Here is a 19,037-nt window from a genome sequence, read left to right as displayed (position 1 = left end):
TATCTTCTTTGGAAAAATGTCTGTTCATATCCTCTGCCCATTTTTTGATCGAGTTGTTTGTTTTGTTGTTGTTGAGTTGTGTGAGTTCTTTATATATTTGGAAATTAAGCCCTTGTCGGATATATGATTTGCAAATATTTTCTCCCAGTTGATGGGTTGTCTTTTTGTTTTGTTCATGGTCTCCTTTGTTTAAAGATCTTTATTGGACGATTCATGAATTGGGCAGCATCTCACCTAGCAAGTGGAAAGGAGCTCCGTTGAGCTGTAGGAAAGGAAATGTTCTTAAAGGTAGAGAGGGAGCAAAAAAAAGGAAATTATTACAATGCTGTTTCTAATGCATTCTGAATGCATTGTTTCAGGCAAGGCCACCTTCCTAAGGGAAAGGGCAGGGTTTTATGGGGCAGATTATCTCACTAGTGCTAACTAGGTGATTCCATGCTGACTGGCTAAAGGTTACATTCCGGGGAGAGGCTGAACCTGCAATTAGGTTAAATATTAAATCTTGGTTTGCTGATATGGGGCTTGGCACAGTGACTCCTTTTTGGGCCTGCATCTCCCTTTTAACATGAGCAATGAAAATGCGGCAACATGTGTGTGATGTTTCTGCCCAGGGAAGCCCATTAGAGACTCAGGACCCTAGGTTTTGGGGGGGGGAGGGGGCTGGTCACATGGGCTCCCTCTGCCTAGCATGTATCCAAATGCCAGACTTCCAGAAGGAAGCAGGTGTGAGCAGCATAAATCATATAGTTTTGTACTGTAGGGGAGGAAGACAAATCCCCTACCCTCTAAGTCCTTCTGGCTGGGCTACGAATTAAATTGACATGAGACAGAATAACAGGAGAAAATCAAACAAAGCTTTATAACATGTACACATGGGAGAGACCCAGGAAAACTGAGTAACTCGCCAAAATGGCAGAGGCTGTTACCTTAAATACCATCTTCAGCTAAAGACAAAGGAGGATGTTGGGGGTGGGGAGAGTCGGTTATGAGAGATTACCGGAAAAACACAGTAAACAAGAGTAAGGTTATTATGCAGATTTAAGTCCTTGCCTTCCACATTGACAAGAGTTTCTAGACATAAAGTCATCCCCCTCTTCCGGGTACAGAGAGGGAGACACCTTTACAAATGGAGATTTCCCTTACAAATGTAAATGTCTCTTACAGTGTGTAACTTCTACTTTTCAGAACCTCTCCTCTGTCTGCAGTTTCTTAAAAGTAACCAGCTCAAAATAATCCTCATGCCAAAGAGACAGATTATGGGGTGGCCCATTCTGTTCCCCCACAGTACAAACAGCCTAGGCACAGCGAGCCACTCTTATCATTCTGGAAAAATTTTGTATCGGTGGAGGGAAATGTTAACCAGTTAATTTCCCAGATGCGAGGTAAAGGGCAACCTTGCAAGCAGGCCTTTCTAAGGATAGCAGGCCTGAGACTGCTATGGTAGCTATTTTCTGCACAACAGACCCCCCTCCTCCCCCATGGCTGCAGCCCGGAATCTCTGTCTCTCGAAAAGGCCGTGTTGCAGTGATTGATTTGAAGATAAAAAGGTACATAATGAAGAGCAAATGTAAGATCTAAAAGAAGAGCTAAAACCATAAAACTTCTATAAGAAAACATAGGAAATCTTAATGGCTTTAGGTTTGACAGAAATACCTTACATACAGCACAAAAAAGCATGAAGTAGAATTAAAGAAAAAATAAATTGGACTTTATCAAAATGAAAATCTTTTGCTCTTCAAAAGACACTTGCCAAGATGAAAAGGCAAGAGACAGACTGGGAAAATATTTGCAAAACATATATCTGACAAAAGACTTGTCTCTAGAATATATTAGGAAATCTTACAACTTAATAATAATACAAACAACCCAATAAAAAGTAGGTGAAAGATTTGAATAAATAGACACTTCGAGAAGATATATGATGGTAAATAAGGGCATGAAAAGATGCTTAACCTCATTAATCTTTAGGGAAATGCAAATCACAATGAGATACTTCCACAGGCCCATTAGAATGACAAAATTAGGGGCCGGCCCAGTGGCGTAGTGGTTAAGTTCACACGCTCTGCTTCAGTGGCCCAGGGTTTGCAGGTTCGGATCCTGGGCGTGGACCTATGCACTGCTTATCAAGCCATGCTGTGGTGGCGTCCCCCATATAAAATAGAGGAAGACAGGCACGGATGTTAGCCCAGAGCCAATCTTCCTCAGCAAAAAGAGGAGGATTGGCAACAGGTATTAGCTCAGGGCTAATCTTCCTCACCAAAAAAAAAAAAAACAAAACCAAGAATGATGAAATTAGAAAGGCTGACCATACCAAGTGCTGGCAAGGATACGGAGCAACTGGAACTCTCCTACCTGCTGGGGGAATGTAAAATGGTACAACTGATACCAGCTCAAGACAAGGTTGGACTAAGGGAAGCCATATTGTAGAAAAGAAACCACATTCCAACTTTGAATGACCTCTGACTAACTAGCCCAGCTGGATATGCACCCTCTAGGAGATCTAACTTTTCTGCAGATTTTATGGACCCTCCCAGCTGTGCTAAACTGACAACTTTGTTCTTTTGAGTTCCTTAGGAATGTGATGACCCCCGGGCAGAGAGTCTAGGCTGATAGCCATCATCAATGACAAATGAAAGATCAGGGTATAAGACTTTGCTCTGGTCTCTGATGCATAACCAGTAAAACAAAAGATTATCAGGAACTTAGACCAGATGCCTGCCCCACCTGAAGACCAGACACCTCCCTGACCCGAGACCAGCCCCCTATATAACTGCCCTGTAGTCTTTTTTCTGTATGATGGTTCTTTCTGACATGAGTTGGCCATCTTCCCCCTTGCTATCAAGCTATAATCAAGTCCTTTTTCTCCTACTCCTTGCCTCTCAACTATTGGCATGTCTTGCGGTGGGCAGATGACCCCCCTTGGGCAGTAACACAACCACTCTGGATAACCGTTAGGCGTTTTCTTAAAAAGTTAACCATACACATACCCTATGATCCAGTCATTCCACAGCCAGGTATTTACCCAAGAGAAAGGAAAGCATGTGGCCATGCAAAGATTTGTGCATGAAGGCACATTGCAGCTTGGGTTGTGAAAAGCTGTGGGAGCCCCCTGGACCAAGCCGGGGGCTCACAGAGCTCACAGGACAGGGCTCCTGATAGGTGCTGCTCTACTCGCTAAAAACTCAGGCCTTGGGATGCCACAGTGCTAGTGTTACCAAACAAAATTGACGTTCTCTGCCAGATGCGCATAAACAAGCCAGTTAATTATGACATCAGCCTTTGGGGGAGAAATCAGCCTTTATTCTGCAAGATCCCTCTGCAGAGAGACAGGGGGCATGTACCCTCAGATCTGTCTCCCCGATTCAGGATTTGGGGCGAAGTTTAAGAGGTCAGGGAGAACAGGCTGGCACACGGAAATGCTGGTGGGACAGGTTTTGATTGGTGGGCTTCAAGCATTTATGGTAAGGTTTTTAACATTTATGACGGAGTGAGGAAGGAATTTTAACACCGGATTTTCCTGAATGAGGGACCCCTTGCTTCTGATAAGAGTCTGACTTTCAAGTTCTGGTCATGTCCTGGTCCTAGGGTTCCATGGGGAGGAGGATCTTTAGTTTCCAGGTCATTTTAGGTCATGATTTCTTCTTTTACTCTGGCTATGTGACTTTGCAGTTTTTCTGAAAGACAATCCTTGATTGCTTTATTGATAAGAGATGGGGTCTCTTCCAACTGGCTCTAAATGGGCCCATGGTTACACTGGAGGGTCGCCAACACCTCCGTGGGGAGGGCGGGCTCAGCGTGGGGCGGACTTGCCAAGGCCACCCAGCGAGGTCTTGCTTCTGGGAGCTCCCCTCCTGCAGGTCCCACGTCAGCAGCCCCAGCAAAGGGGAGTGTGGGGAGAACAAGGGGGAACCCCAGACGGCGAGGGGCCCCTGAGGTCGCTGTCCCCGCCCCTCACATCCCCCATGGAGGGGGTTCTCAGCCCCCTGGGCTCCCCGTACCTCGGCCCCCTTCGCTGCCCCCGGCCTCCTGCTCCCGTGTGTGGAGAACCTTGGGGCTGTTGGTGAAGATGCAGGTGGGGTGCAGCACGGTGCCCTGCTTGGCCTGGGTGTGGAGAATCTGGAAAGGCCACAGGCGGGGGCCAGGTGACAGAGGCCCTTCATCTGCTCCTCCCGCTGCTCGGAACACTTTCCTCCACTCTCTTGGCCAGACTCCCCCTCTATGTCTCAACTCAGAAGGCCCCTCCTCCAGGAAGCCCTCCCTGACTCCTCCCAGGCTGGGTCAGGAGCCCCCTCTCTGGGCTCCTTCAACCCCCTCAGCCTCCTCCAATCTTAGCCTCACCCACTCTGGGTCTTCTTTGTCTGGGCACGGCCCGGATCAGGGCCTCAGGGAACGTTTGTTGTATGAATGAATGAAGGAAGGAAGGAAGGAAGGAATAGATGCTACACTAAGGAGTTTGGATCTCGTCTAGAGGGCACTGGGGGCCGCAGAGAGGAGTGACAGGGTCAGGTCAGTGTTTCAGGACACGCTCCAGGCTCCCCCTCAATCCCCCTCAAGCCGGGGCCTCTGCACGCGCTGGTCCCGTGAATGGTGGAGACGGGTCCTCCCAGGCGGGCCCAGTCTGTCTGCGGAGGGCTCAGGGGCGCTCCCTGGGGTGGGGGCACGAGGAGGAGCCACAGCCTCAGGAGGCCCTGACCCCGGACAGAACGACAGCCAGACGGGGTGGCCCCGCTGCCGGCCTCACCTGCACCCAGGCGTTGAAGACATTGAAGAGCGTGAAGGGGTCGCCCTGGTCGCTCTCCAGGGGCACCAGCTTGGACACAGAGCCTCAGGCAGCATCTTCCCCGGGGCAGGGACGAGGCAGAGGCTGGGCCTCCTGGCCTCTTGGAAGTTGCTCATGCTCTGTGCTTTGCAAGTGCCTCAGTTTACCCCTCTGGAAAATGGGACAAACACAGCTCCTGCGTCTTACGTGCTATGTAGGTGCTGGCTGCTCTTATTAATAACACAGCTGCCTTCCCTGAACTATTGACACACTCCCGCCCAGCCCTCCCGCCCCGCTCCTGGCTTGATTCTCTCCCCGGCCCTCACTAGGCCCTCACGGAACACCTGCTTCCTTTCTGCCTGTGTCCACCTCCGGCCGTAATGTGGGCCCCAGGAGGCGGGGACCACGTCTGTCCACCGCGTGTCCCCGGGCCTGGGCATGGGCCACTGTGACGTATGAGTGGCCGAGTCCGTGTGTTGCGTAACTGCGCTGCAGTGTGTCTGGGTGTGTCTCTGTGGTGTTGTGCGGCTCTGTGCGTGTTGTGTGCTGTGGTGTTCATGTCCACATGTGTCCAAGCGAGAGTTTGTGTGGGAGCGTGGCTGGGCTATTGTGTTAGTTAACGTTGCAGAGCGTGTGTGTGTGTGTGTGTGTGTGTGTGTGGCTGTGCTGTTGTGTGCCAACATCTGCCTCCAAGTGCAGCAGTGTGGTTGTACAGTCTCATTGTGTGTCTTGTCCCTGGCATGATGGTGTGTGCTATTGTGAGGCTTTGTCTCTTGGGGGCCGGTGGAGTTGTGTGTTGCTGGGTGTGGGTGTGTCTGCGCCAGTGGGCATTAATGATCATGTTTGTGTGCAGCTGTGCTGTTGTGTATCAGTGCCAGTGACCGTATACAGCAGTTTGCTTTGTGTGTAATTGTGTGTCCCAGTGAGCTTGATCTCAGCGGGAGCTGTTGTGCCTTTGGCTGGATATGTGTGTGTTGTATTATTGTCAATGTGTGCGTCTGGGGTACAGTTGTGTGTCCCACCATGTGGCCGGCTAGAGGTGGCTGCCATTGTGCATTGTGCCTTTAGAGCTGTGTTGTTGTGACACTAGCTGGGTATGGTCTGGGCTGTTGTATGTTGAGGGCCAGGTGTACTTTTGTGTCATTGGTGGCAGAATAGAGGCGTGTGCTGCCGCATTGTTGTGTCTCTGGATGTGTCATGGTTTGTCTGAACGTGCAATTGTGTAGCCAGGTAAGGGTGAGCGCTGTGTGTTACCATGGGTCTATGTGTGTGTGTGTGCTTATGTGTGTGTGTGAGAGAGGGATAGAGGGAGAAAGAGCGAGCAAGCAAGGGACGGATTGCTGGCCCAAGAATCATTACAAATCCCTCCGGCCTCCCCCACTTCTGGACAACAGAGACCCCTTTGTTCTCGGGCAGAAGGGGGGTGTTTCTCCCTCTGGAGCCACTGGCAAGTACTCAGCCCTAAGTCTCCTCAACAAAACACCCTCTGAGCTTCTGTCCTGTGCCCGGCCACTCGCTGTGCGAGCTGGGGACAGCAGCGGCGGCACCAGAGCTGTGACAACCTGAGTGGTTGGGACAGTGATGGGGAGCCCTGAGGAGACCCTGACCCAGCCCAAGGGGCTTGAGAGGCCTTCCTTGAGGATGGTATCGTTACAAGATAATTTTGGGAAAAAGAGGGAAAAGGATGACTTATACAGATCTACAAGTGAACATGTGTTCAAGATTTGACTTAACACTGGTGAGGTGTTACAACCGGTTCAAAGGAGAATCAAAGAACAGACTCATTCATGGATCAGGAATATTGGAACAAATGTGCAAATGGAGGCAAAACATTTGGGGGGGTTTCTCTGGTCTGAATGTTTGTGTCCCCCCCAAATCCATGTTGAAATCCTAGCCCCCAAAGAGATGTTATTAGGAGATGGACCTTGGGAGGTGCTTAAGTCAAGAGGGTGGGGCCTTCGCGAATGAGATTAGTGCCTTATAAAAGAGGCTCCAGAGAGATCCCTAGCCCCTTCCACCAGATGATGACACAGCCAGAAGGTGCCACCTATGAACCAAGAGGAGAGCCGTTTCCCGACCAGCTGGCACCTTCATCTTGGATTTCCCAGCCCCCAGAACCGTGAGCAATAAATTTCGGTTGTTTATCAGCCACCCAGGCTGTGATATTTTGTTATAGCAGCCCGGATGGACTAAGATGGGGGAAAGAATTGTCCCCCTACCAGACAGAATTCATTTGCATGTCTGTAGAAAAGAATTATTTTGCACTGCCATCACTTACCTACAATTTACGGAGTTGTAAAGTAGATCCTATAGAATCATATCACTCTGAATGATGTTGTTATAGGTTAAATGGTGTCCCACCCAAAATTAATATGTCGAAGTTCTAACCCCCAGTACCTCAGACTACGGCCTTATTTGGAAATAGGGTCATTGCAGATGTGATTAGTTAAGATGAGATCATATCGGAATAAGGGGAGCCCTAATCCAACATGACTGGTGTCCTTATAAAATGGGGAAATTGGGGCCAGCCCAGTGGTGCAAGTGGTTAAGTGCATGCGCTCTGCTTCGGTGGCCCAGGGGTCGCAGGTTCGGATCCTGGGTGCGCACTGATTCACTGCTTGTCAAGCCATACTATGGTGGTGTCCCATATAAAGTAGAGGAAGATGGGCACAGATGTTAGCCCAGGGCCAATCTTCCTTGGCAAAAAGAGGAGAAGTGGCATCAGATGTTAGCTCAGGGCTGATCTTCCTCACACACACACACACACACACACACAATAAAATAGGGAAATTTCTCACACACACACACACACACACACAGGAGAACGCTGGGTGAAGATGAAGGCAGAGATCAGGGCGATGCTTCTAGAAGCCAAGGAATGCCAAAGATGGCCAGCAAACCCCGAGAAGCTGGGACAGAGGCCTGGAATAGAATCTTTCTCACAGCCTTCTGAAGGAACCAACCCTGCTGACACCTTATCTCGGATTTCTGGCCTCTAGAACTGTGAGATAAATTTCTGTGGTTTAAGCCACTCAGTTTACGTTACTTTGTGACGACGGCCCTAGCAAACTAATAGAGATGTAATATAGACAAGGCATAGTCTTCCACGGAAACACAAAATTTCCCCTACAACATGTTGGAGCTGATTCTTGGAGGACCAGCAGGAATCAGGCTGCAGGAGAGGGTAGAAACAGCACGTGCAAAGGCCCAGAGGAAGAAAGTGGTTGAGCTCAGTCAGGAGACTGTGTGGCCAGGGCATGGCGACAAGGATGGGACCAGGCTGGGGCAGATCATGCTCCAGTTTGGGTTCTTATTCTGGGGACCCTGGAACCCACTGAAAAAGACCTCTGTTTATGGGACATTGCCTGTGCCCAGCCTGTAAGCTCTCTAGATCACAGGCTCATTACATCCTCCCCAAACCCCGGGGGGTCAGAAGCCACACAGCCTGCCACAGAGGTGGAGCGGGACTTGAACTTTGCCCCCTGTGCTGAGATATCAGGGACCCAGCAGGTGCGGCCGAGGGAGGGGAATAAGGAGGCTGGGGCGGGGAGACCTCGGGCAGAGTTCACCTCCATTGACCTGACCGCTGTGCCAGACGCTGTTCTAGCTCTTTCCACGTGTAGGAACTCGTTTAACGCTCACATCAAACCCCCCCCCCCTCCCGGGGAAGCACTATTTTCACGTTGCTTCATATCCCTTATCCCCACCGGCCAAATCATTCCCACGAGAGAAGGAGCTTTGTCTGTTTTTTCACCGCTAAATCCCCGGAATTAGGACCGCAGGTAGGCACGCAGTCTATTCCCTGAAGGCGATGGCGCCCATCTTCCAAACGGGGAAGCTGAAGGTCACAGAGAGGCGTCCGTGCCCTAACCCCTTAACTCAGCAGCCAGCTTCCAGCACCTTCCGTGAGCCCCTCCTCTAGGAGAGGGCTGGAAGGCGCAATGGCGATCAGGCGGCGCCCGGATCCAGCTGCCAGGCCCTAATAAGGCAGCCTGGGGCCCTGAAGCTCTCACTGCTGACCTCAGCTCCGTGCACCAGCCCTGGCGCACCCGAACCCTTTGGGGCGCCCCTCCCGCCCTCTCCGGGGAGGAGAGGGGCCCACAGCGCCCCCTCCCGGCGCCGCTGTACACCCACCACCCTCGTCTGCAACTCCGTATCCAGCCAGAAGCCCTGGGCCCTGAGCCCCGCCCCCGGGGCCATACCATTCTCGCCCGGAGGGGGATCCGGGAGGGGGCGCGCAGAGGCTTCCCCCGGAGACTCCCTCTGTCGGGGCGCCCCCCGCCCCATCGGGGGAGAGAAGGGCGGCCTGCATGGGGGGACTCATGATGGCGGCTGCAGGGCCCCTTGTCCCCGTCTGCGGGCCTTTGTCCCCTCCGTTCCCCCCCCGCGTTGGTTCGCGCCACGGACGCGGAGGAGCCGCCCTTTGCGCGGAGGCTCGCCCGCCGCAGACCTCGCGCGTCCCCGCCGGAGGTCGGTTGTGCGTCCGCGCTGTCGTGGTCGCTGCGCTCCCGAACCATGGCGCTCGCCGTCCGAGTCGTTTACTGGTGAGCACGACGGCCAGAAACCCCTCCCGACCCCCGCCTGACCCCACCCTCCGTCCCCACGGACCTGGGCGCCGGGGGGGGGGCGTCCCTCCAGGAGGACAGGGATCCCGCGTAGGTGGGGTGGCGTGGGGTGGGGCGGAGAGGAGAGGGCGCTGACCCCCTCCCCGGTTTGTGACATTTCGGAAGTCTCGGTTACTATAAAAGGTGGAACCGAGACACGTGGGTGTCCCTTGGGAACCCCCGACTCCGGGGCTGGGTTTGGGGAGCGGGTGGGGATCAGTTTTGTGTTGAAAGAGGAACCTCCGTCCAGCGTTAGGTTCCCCCACCCACAATTTCCTGAGCAGTCACGGGGGTGGGGACAGCGGGGCGAGAAGGTTCGAGAATGTTCCATGTTCCGGTGTGTGTTTGGAAAGGAGTGCATACAGTGGGCGCCTCTAGCTGCTAACCCTCCTCCCTTTCTGGCCTCAGTTTCCCCATCTGTAGAGGGAGAGAGAGGGATCTTAATAGTTATCAAGGATGGAGTGCTGTGCGTCAGTGGCAAAAGTGTTTGACGGAATTAATTCACCGGCTGGAGTGCAAGTCCCAGGAAGGCAGAGGCTTTTCTTTCTCTTGTTGACTGCTTCATTCCTCTGGCGCCCGCTACTCTGCTGGCGTGCAGAGGCCTGGTGGCGCCTAATAAATGCACGTTCAGTGAATGCCCCCTCCCAGAAACCCCTGGAGGGAGGGAGGGAGGGGAATTTTTGGGTCCACTCTACAGATGAGGAAACTGGGGCCGGGAGTGGGGGGGGTGAGGTCTGTCTTGAGGTCCAGACTGCAGGTGGCAGGGGTGGCTCGAACCTGGGTCTGCGGTCGTGCAGTGCCCAGCGCGGGTTTTGAAAGGCTCTGATCTGTCTCAGCGTTAGAAACGTCCCTGCCCCCTCAGCAAAGCGCAGGGTGGAGTGACATTGTGAGGCCCTCACAGGCCTGGGCGTCAGACTCCACCCCGAAATAGCCGGCTGTGGGGGTTGGGGAAGCGTTTGGGTTTCATTCCAAGGGCTGGGAGGCTGCGGGAGGCCGGGAGTAATGGCTTCACTGGGCCCTTCCCGCAGCGGGTGGGGGGGTGGGGGGGTGCGTTTCTGCAATCTTGTCCTAACCCAGTGTCTGTTTCCCTCCCTCTTGCCTTCTCTCCTCTGTCTCATACTTGTGGGCTTGCTTTGTCACCCTCTTGTCTGCGCCCCCTCGCTATGTCGTCTCCCTTGCTCTGTGTCGGTTTCCTTGTGTGGGTGACCACCTCCTTCCCGTGTCCCTGTCTCCCCATCTCTGTGCCGCCCCCCAACCCTTTGTGTGTCTGTGCTCTCCTCTCTTGAGGGCATCTGTGCCCCTCTTCATCTCTTCCTGGCCCCCCACCTGCCCGCCCGCCTCTCCCCTGCTCTCCCTGGGTCTCCACCTGTCTCTGTCTCTCCCCTGGGACCTGCTCTCTTGGACTGTCTCCCACCAGTGGCGCTTGAGGCTACAAGCCCAAGGTAAGCAGAGTGGCCGCCCCAGGGGGATGTCGGGGGAGGAGGGCTAGCCACTGTGGCCCCTGTCGACCCCTATTGAGACCTCCCACCCGCTTTCAGTATCTTCAGCTGAAGAAGAAGCTAGAAGATGAGTTCCCTGGACGCCTGGACATCGTGAGTCTTGGGGATGGGGGAAGGAATGGGTCACCTTGTCTGTCCCTCAGCCCTGGATGGCAGGGGGGGTGGTTTGAGTCAGCCCCCCCCTTCCCCCGTGTTCTCCATTCTTTGGGCGGGGGTGGCGTCCCCAAGAGGGCGTCTCAGCTCCTCCATCATCTCTCTCTTCCCAGTGTGGCGAGGGGACACCCCAGGTCACCGGGTTCTTTGAAGTGACAGTAGCAGGGAAGTTGGTTCACTCCAAGAAGGTATGTCTGTCTGTCCATCCCGCCTTGTTTTGGGGCTTGAGAGGGCTTGGGGCTGGCATTGCTGTCTTGGTCCCAGCTCACCCCTTCCCCCTTCCTCCTGTCCCCAGGGAGGTGATGGCTTCGTGGACACGGAGAGCAAGTTTCTGAAGCTGGTGGCCGCCATCAAAGCCGCCTTGGCTCAGGGCTGAGGTGCCCTGAAGGCAGAGGTGAGGGGGCCTCTCTGCCTCTCTCGGGGCGGGGGGGATCCTGGTTCCTAATGTACTGAGAACCTGAGTGCTAGTTTCCAGCCCAGTACTTTCCAGAGCAAGTAGCCATTTGCATATTACTCTCTGGATCATCAGCACCTTCTGAGCCAGACTTCCAGTTTTCAAGCCAATATGTCCTAGATGAGCCGCAAACCCTTCATGTTCTAGAACTGGGCACTGATTACTGGCCCAGTCCAGAACCAAGTGCTAGTTCCTGAGCCTGGAAGCACTTTCTCCCTCTGAACTGGAGTGTCAGTTCACACCCCCGGTGGTCTAGGACTGAGTATCCCATCCCAGGAAACTGGACCCAAGTATCTGTCCCCAGCATGCTTTGCACCAGAAAACTGGTTCTCAAACACTTCACGCTGAAGTTCCATTTCTTAGGGTCCTTTACTAGAGCAGAGTGAGGTCACGGTCAATGTGAATTTGGACTTGCAAATTTGAAGTCATGCAGTACAGGAATACGAATGTTCTACCTCACGTGCAGATCAGAAGTGAAGTGGGTCTTCCTGTGTTAAAAAAAAAAAAAAAAGCAAGAATTGCATGATCTCAAAGCTGCATGAGCTTATGCATGTGGACTGTTGCTGTAAGGAACCTAGGGTGCCTCCGTGGTGGGATCTGAATTGGTAAAGACTAAGCTAGAGCATGTCCCCTGTATGGACCCACCGTTGGCCACTTCCAAACTGTCAGTAACTCAGGGGCGTCTGCTAAATCAGCAGGAGGTTTACTTGGATTCCAGAGAGATCCATCCATGGATGATTTCATCCAACATGAGCAAAAATGGGATTTATATAAGAGAAAGGAGGGAGGATGCATGTTTTGTGAGGCCACCGAAGACCACCCTGAGATTCAACAGTTTGCTGGAAGGACTCACAGAACTCAGCAAAGCTGTTATACCCGTGGTTACGATTTATTACAGTGAAAGGATAGAGGTTAAAGTCAGTGAAGGGAAGAGGCCCAGGGGGCAGGGTCCAGGACAGACTGGGCGCCAGCTTCCAGTTCTCTCTCCCAGTGGAGTTGTGTGGACGGCACTTAATTCTCCCACTGATGTGTGACAACACGCACGGGGTATCGCCAAGCAGGGATGTTCACCTGAGCCTTGGTGTCCAGGGTTTTTATTGGGGTGGTCACATAGGTGTGCCTGACCTTCATCTCCAGCCCCTTGTGAGGTCAAGAGCTGCTACCGTGTGGCCCAGGGCCCCCCCATCAATCACATTTTAGCACAGATTGTCTGGTGTGGCCCTAGGCGGACCAAGTCACTCTTACCAGGCAGGACATGCCAGGGGCTTAGAGGTTCCTCCCAGGCGCTGGGGCGAGGGCACCTGTGTGCGGGTGGGGTGAGTCCTCTGCACGGTGGGTGCTGACCAGCTGGTGATTAGAGAAGAGGACTGTGTGGGGCACCCCGAGCTGGAGTGGGCCGACGGGGGTATCAGAGAAGCCAGTTTCAGCTGTCAGTGGCTTCTGCGGGAACAGCTCCCCGTGGGGCCTATGTGTCAAGCTCTCTATATCAGGTCTGCTGGTGGCCGCCCGTCAGCCTTCCGTCTGCCTCATTTTTCTCATCAGAGTTTCTCACGACAAACTCAACGGAGGACTAAGTCTTAACCAACCCGTCTTGATGGGTTACACTCTTTTCCTCATGGGCACCCCATTTTCCTCGTGCCTCCGTTTCTCTCGGGGACAGCATTTTCCCCGTCTCCCTCTTATCTCTCTTCGTCACAGGCCCCAGCCCGGCCTCTCCCCGTGCAGCTGACCCCCCTCCCACCCCTTCTCTCTGCAGTCCAGCGGCCTTGGCCCGGCCCCCCTCGGCAGCTGCTTCGTGACGGGAAGGGCTGAAATGTCCCCTGGACGCCTGGTCTTTCCCTGAGGTTCTCGCGGACGCCGGGTGGGGCAGAGATTGACGCCCCTGGACTTTGCCTGTGTGTGTGTGAGTGTGTGTCTGTGTCCTGGGAGTCTGGCTTTGCACGCTGGCCCTGCTCCTTCCTCTCCCTGACTTGTCCCCAGCTCCCTGCATCCCCCGTGTCGTCCCCCCCCCCCCCCGGTCTTCCCTTGGGCGTGTGGGATGGTCCTGCTCCAGGCTTCCTTCTCAACGGGGAGCTGAGAGAGGGACCAGGATGAGTGAATCTCAGAACTCAGCAACGACTGCAACGTTCACAATTCAGTAAACACTGGATGAGTTTAGCAAAACGTGCCTGTGTCTGCGTGCGTCTCTTTTCCCCCGGAACCTCCTCCCCCGGTCTCCACTGCAGGAAATTAGCCACCAGGTATCGCGCATCCCTGCGCCAGGCCCTTGCTAATAAATAAGCACTTTTGGCAGCTCTGAGGTTACACAAATGAAGAAACATGCAGGGGTGATTTTATTCAAACGAGACCCAGCTCTTTTGTTCAAATCAATCTTGTGGATCCACATTTTTCTGACACTCTTGGTCAGCTAGGGTGGCCTTCCCAAAATACCACAGGCTGGGGGCTCGAACACCAGGCAGTTAATTTCTCGTAGTTCTGGAGGCTGGAAGTCCCAGATCAGATATCATGGGTTTGGGTCTTCTGAGGTCTCTGCTTGCAGAGGGCTGGCTGCCTTCTTGCTGCGTCGTCACATGGTCTCTGCGGGTCCACCCTGGTGACTTGGGTGTGTCCAGGTTCCCTCTCAGAAGGCACCAGTCCTTGGCTTAGGGCTGCCTTAGTGGCCTCGTTTGAGCTTCATGGCCTCTTGAAAGGCCCTGACTCCAAGTACACTCACATGCTGGTTCCTGGGGGTTAGGGCTTCAATATGAACTTGAGGGGGGACTTTATTCAGCCCAGGGTCACAGCGCTCCTGTGCAGAGCTGGGCCTGCGCCCCTCCCTGTGCGTCCAGGTGGGTTGTGATCTCGTCGGCAGGATAGGGCAGAAGTGGCGCCAAGAGGTCCATGGCTGGAGGCAGAACAGTCACGTGGCTCCCTGGGCCTCGGAACCCCCCAGTCCTGGGACCACCGGGCTTGGTTGAGAACCACACAGTTCTCAAGGTGGTAAAAGCAGATAGAGCACTCTTCAAGCCTTTGTCCATGTCACCCCTTATGTTCCATCTGCTGTTCAAGCCAGTCACGTGGCTGAACCCAAAGTCAAGGGGTCATGAAATGGACTAATGAGCTCCCCATGCTCCGTGGGAGCTGTTGCAAAGCCACGTGGGAGGGGTGAGGAGTGGAAACCTTTGATGCAGTCAGCTCAGGGTCTCGGCAGTCTCTACCCCAGTTCAGAGGAGGCACGGCTGGACCTCCATGTTGGGCGACAAATGGCAACCATGTTAGGGACAACAGCCAAAGTCAGAAGCGGGAACTCCTTATGGACAAACAGACCGAGTCCTGTCCTCTTGAAGATTTTCTGGAATTTCTCCAGTTACCTCATTTGTAACAGGTCTGGAAGGTTGTTTTAGAGGGTCATTCCATTGGATATATGTTATACCATAATGTATATATTAACATTATTAATATATACAGAACTATAGCTAACTCAGGGTTGAATTTCTAGCGGTCAGCCAGCCAAGGTTAAGGTGGTCTCCGGACACCATCTGGAGCTTTGCGTATCTGTCACGGGTGTGGTGCGAAGTGGGTCCCTGATTCCTGTGTTTAGGAGAAAACCTGAGGCTGATTGGAAGAAGATGCTAGAAGGGTGGTGTGGTGGATTATGTCTTTGGCCACAATGTTTTACCCCTCCACACATCTATGCCTTTCCCCCTTTATGGTGCTCCCACTAGAGATGAGCTATACCACCTCACCTCCTCTTTGGGTTTGACCACATGACCGACTTCGGCCAATTGAATGAGGCAGAGTCACAGAGTGCCAGTTCCAAGCCAACGCCACAAGAGGCCTTGAGTTTCTGCCAGTGGGGGGACACTGGGAAGTGACTACAAGTCTCACAGGCCCACTTACTAATATTTCATGGGGCAAGACTGTGAGAGCTGTGGGAGTCCGGCCACTTCTGTCCTGTGTCTGCACAAACAACCCAATTTATTTTTTAAGAACTCCATTTTTTTTTTTTTTTTAATTTTTGTGAGGAAGATCAGGCTAATATCCGTGCTAATCCTCCTCTTTTTGCTGAGGAAGACCGGCTCTGAGCCAACATCTATTGCCAATTCTTTTTTTCCCCCAAAGCCCCAGTAGATAGCTGTGTGTCATAGTTGCACAGCCTTCTAGTTGCTGTATGTGGGACGCGGCCTCAGCATGGCCAGAGAAGCGGTGCGTAGGTGCGCGCCTGGGATCCGAACCCGGGCCGCCAGTAGCGGAGCGCGCGCACCCAACCGCTAAGCCACGGGGCTGGCCCAAGAACTCGGTTTTGACATTTCACTATCCCAGCTGATTCTGGGTGAGGTGGGCCATGACAATGTGGATGAATCAGTGAGGTTTTAAAAACTACCTTTAGGGCCGGCCCTGTGGCTTGGTGGTTAAGTGTGCGCGCTGCGATGCTGGCGGCCCGGGTTCGGATCCCGGGTGCGCATCGAGGCACCACTTCTCCGTTCATCCTGAGGCCGAGTCCCACATACAGCAACTAGAAGGATGTGCAGCTACGACACACAACTATCCACTGGGGCTTTGGGGGGAAAAATAAAATAAATAAAGTCTTTAAAAAAAAAAAAAAAAAAAAAAAAACTACCTTTATGATCCGTTTTATAAAGGGTAGGTCCTGGTGAGTATTAATAAATAAAGGTATTTCCAAACTAGAAATAGAGAAGTCCTTTCCCTGAGAGCCATTTATATATCTTATGTGCATCTACCTATCCTGAAAAAGTTGATTCAAATCGCTAAAACATATGAACAAAATTTCATTTGTATAAAATCCACCGGAATATTTATAAAAGGCCCCCCAAACAAGAGGATGTTACTGTTTTTGTTTTGACACCTCTGACCCTGATTGTGGGCTGACAAATTGGGAGCTCTACCAATCCTGCTAGGAAAACTCTGGAAAATGTTGGAGCCAATGGATCATGCCTAATAAGGCCCGCATTCCCCTCTCTGATAGTTCGAGCCACTGGGTGGTGTGCTGACGTGAGGAGATCCACTGGATGCTACAAAGAAGCATCTGGATGCGAAAATCCCAGCGTCAGAGGCTTCTTAGTTGGACACATCTGTGAAACCACAGATGCCTGGAAGAGACTGGTCAGTGGGCAAAGATAAGAGGAAAAGTGCCTGAGAACTATGAAAACCACAGCTTCAGAAAGGATACTTTAAAAAAAAATATCTTTATTGAGATGTAACTCACATACCATACAATTCACCCATCTAAAGTGTACAATTCAGTGGTTTTTACTATATTCACAGATATAGGCAACCGTCACCACAGTCAATTTTAGAACATTGTTGTCATCACAAAGAGAAACTCGCATACCCTTTGGCAGCCCTCCACCCCCCCCAGCCCTGAGCAATCAGTAATCTATGTTGTGTCTGGTTTCTTTCATTTAGCACAGCGTGTTCAAGGTTCAGCCATGGCATAGCATGTATCAGTGCTTCACTCCTTTTTATGGTTGAATAATATTCCACTGTATGGATGTGCCACATTTGGCCATTTAGGTTGTTTTTACTTTTGTTTTTTTGCTGAGGAAGATTCACCTTGAACTGACAACCATTACCAGTCTTCCTGTTTTTGTATGTGAGCCACCGGCACAGCATGGCCACTGACGGACAAGTGGTGTAGGTCCATACCTGGAACTGAACCCAGGCCACTGAAATGGAGCGTGCTGAACTTAACCAGTAGGCCACCGGGGCTGGCCCTAGGTTGTTTCTACTTTTTGGCTGTTGTGAATAGCGCTTCTGTGAACGTTCGTGTACAAGTGTGTGTGTGAATGTCTGTTTTCAGTTCCTTTGGGCATATACCTCAGAGTGCAATTGCTGGGTCAATGGCAATGATGTTTCATAACTTCCAAAGCAGCAGGTCACAGGAAGACCGTTAGAATCCCTCAGAATTGAGGAACTCAATGTTTTTGTAATTATTGATGGCCACGAAGTACACACTTGCCTCAAATCAAATTCAGTTCTAACTGGATGAATCGCAAACCTTGAGCCACTCAATGTAGGAGGACAGAAATGAAAGTTTCTCCCCTAAGCCACATGCTGATAATTCATGAGACTGTGCCTGTGTTTCATAGATCTGTTCCCAGTGACATCTGGGAAAAGTCACAAGACAATCATCAATAATAGCGACAAGACACAAAGCCCCCACATGTCTTCATTTCTAATGATTCTGATGATTTTCTTAGTAAAACAGTTCTCCGGTGGTTTAGTTCTAAGCCAGGCAGAGAGCGATCACAAAGAGAGGCAGGTGAGCGGCTAAGACCTGCTGCACCGTTTTGCTAGCTCGGCTCGTATTTGGGGTCAGCCTGGTGTCATCATCCTCAGCTCTTGTTTGGCTTAGCGAAGCCACATTGTGGCACCAGCTGATAATTTAAATAACACAAGACTCTCAAGTTCTTTGTTTATGCAAGAAATCAGTCTAGGCTGAATTATGCTTCAGTGGAAACAAATAAAACCAAACCTAAATCACAGTGGATTAACACAACACGTGCAAAGCCCTCTGCAGGGCGACGATCCTCTATGGACCTATTCAGCGATCTAGAGCAGCATGTCCAATAGAATTTGCTGTGACGATGGCCTTTTTCTATATCTGCTCTGTCCAACCCCATAACCACTGGCCACATGGTGCTATTGAGTGCTTGAAATGTGGTTGGCGTGACTGAGAAACTGAACGTTTTATTTTACTTTATTTAAATTTAATTCAAATGTATGTAACGTGTGCCTAGTGGCTATCTTATTGGACAGTGCAGATCTAGACTGATGGAGATGCCATCCTCCTCTGGCCACACCTGGACCCACAGCATCCTCAGTCCACACGTCTGGACAACAACTGGAGCATCACACACTGGCTCTTGAAGGCATCAGCCAGGAAGTGACGCACGTCACCTCTAGTCGCAGCCCATTGGCCAGAATCATCACATGGCCCCGCCCACCTGCAGAACCCCGCTGGGGACCCCAGTTTTCCTGCAGTCAGGAAGGGGAGGATAGCCGGAAAAAATGGTGAGCGCTGGAAATATCTACTACAGTCTTGTTATTTTAATTCTACCTTATGCATGGAGGAGAAAGAGGGAGTGCCGTGATCCTATTTGGCTTCATTAAGACAACTTCCATCTTCAAGAAAAGGGAATTGAGCAAAAACTTCACGTGCAGCCTGGGCTGGGCGATGCAGTGAATCCTTTTCCTATAGCGACACCATGTGGCCAGCTGTGAGAACTGCACCTTCCCAGATCACCGGGAATCCCTATGGGATCCCAGTGCCCCCCAGTGGAATCACTTCCGGTCATTGAGATTTAGTACAGTCAAGTGAATCACCGTCTTTGGCCTGGTGACATGATACTTTTCAAAGAAATAAGGAAGAGGGAAGATACATCTTCCCATCTTCCCTCTTTGGACCCCTTCCGTTTAGTGTGTAACCTGTCCCCGCTTCACTACTTACTTGCTGGCTGTGGGACCTCAGAGAAGTGACCTCACCTCTCTGGGTAAGGATTTGGTGAAGGGAGGAAGCAAGGGAAATGGAGGTGGGGGATCAAGGCAACCCCGGGCTGGGATTGGGT

The 19,037-nt window shown here is 52.0% G+C and overlaps 1 protein-coding gene across 1 annotated transcript; it reads left to right on the top strand.

The window, feature by feature from the left end:
• Positions 1–9,193: 9,193 nt before the first annotated feature.
• On the top strand, positions 9,194–13,632 carry SELENOW (selenoprotein W). Its single transcript, XM_004440203.3, has 6 exons — positions 9,194–9,303; positions 10,781–10,805; positions 10,902–10,955; positions 11,129–11,203; positions 11,311–11,409; positions 13,226–13,632. Exons 1-5 carry the CDS (start codon positions 9,275–9,277, stop codon positions 11,389–11,391), a joined length of 264 nt encoding a protein of 87 aa, XP_004440260.2. The 5' UTR covers positions 9,194–9,274; the 3' UTR covers positions 11,392–11,409; positions 13,226–13,632.
• The last annotated feature ends 5,405 nt before the right edge of the window (positions 13,633–19,037 follow it).

The sequence above is a fragment of the Ceratotherium simum genome, chromosome 33 (assembly GCF_057802395.1).
Source record: "Ceratotherium simum simum isolate JZ-2026a chromosome 33, ASM5780239v1, whole genome shotgun sequence".
Lineage (NCBI taxonomy): Eukaryota > Metazoa > Chordata > Mammalia > Perissodactyla > Rhinocerotidae > Ceratotherium > Ceratotherium simum.
The sequence above is the reverse complement of the archived record's forward strand: the minus strand, read 5'-3'. Positions and strand labels throughout refer to the sequence as shown.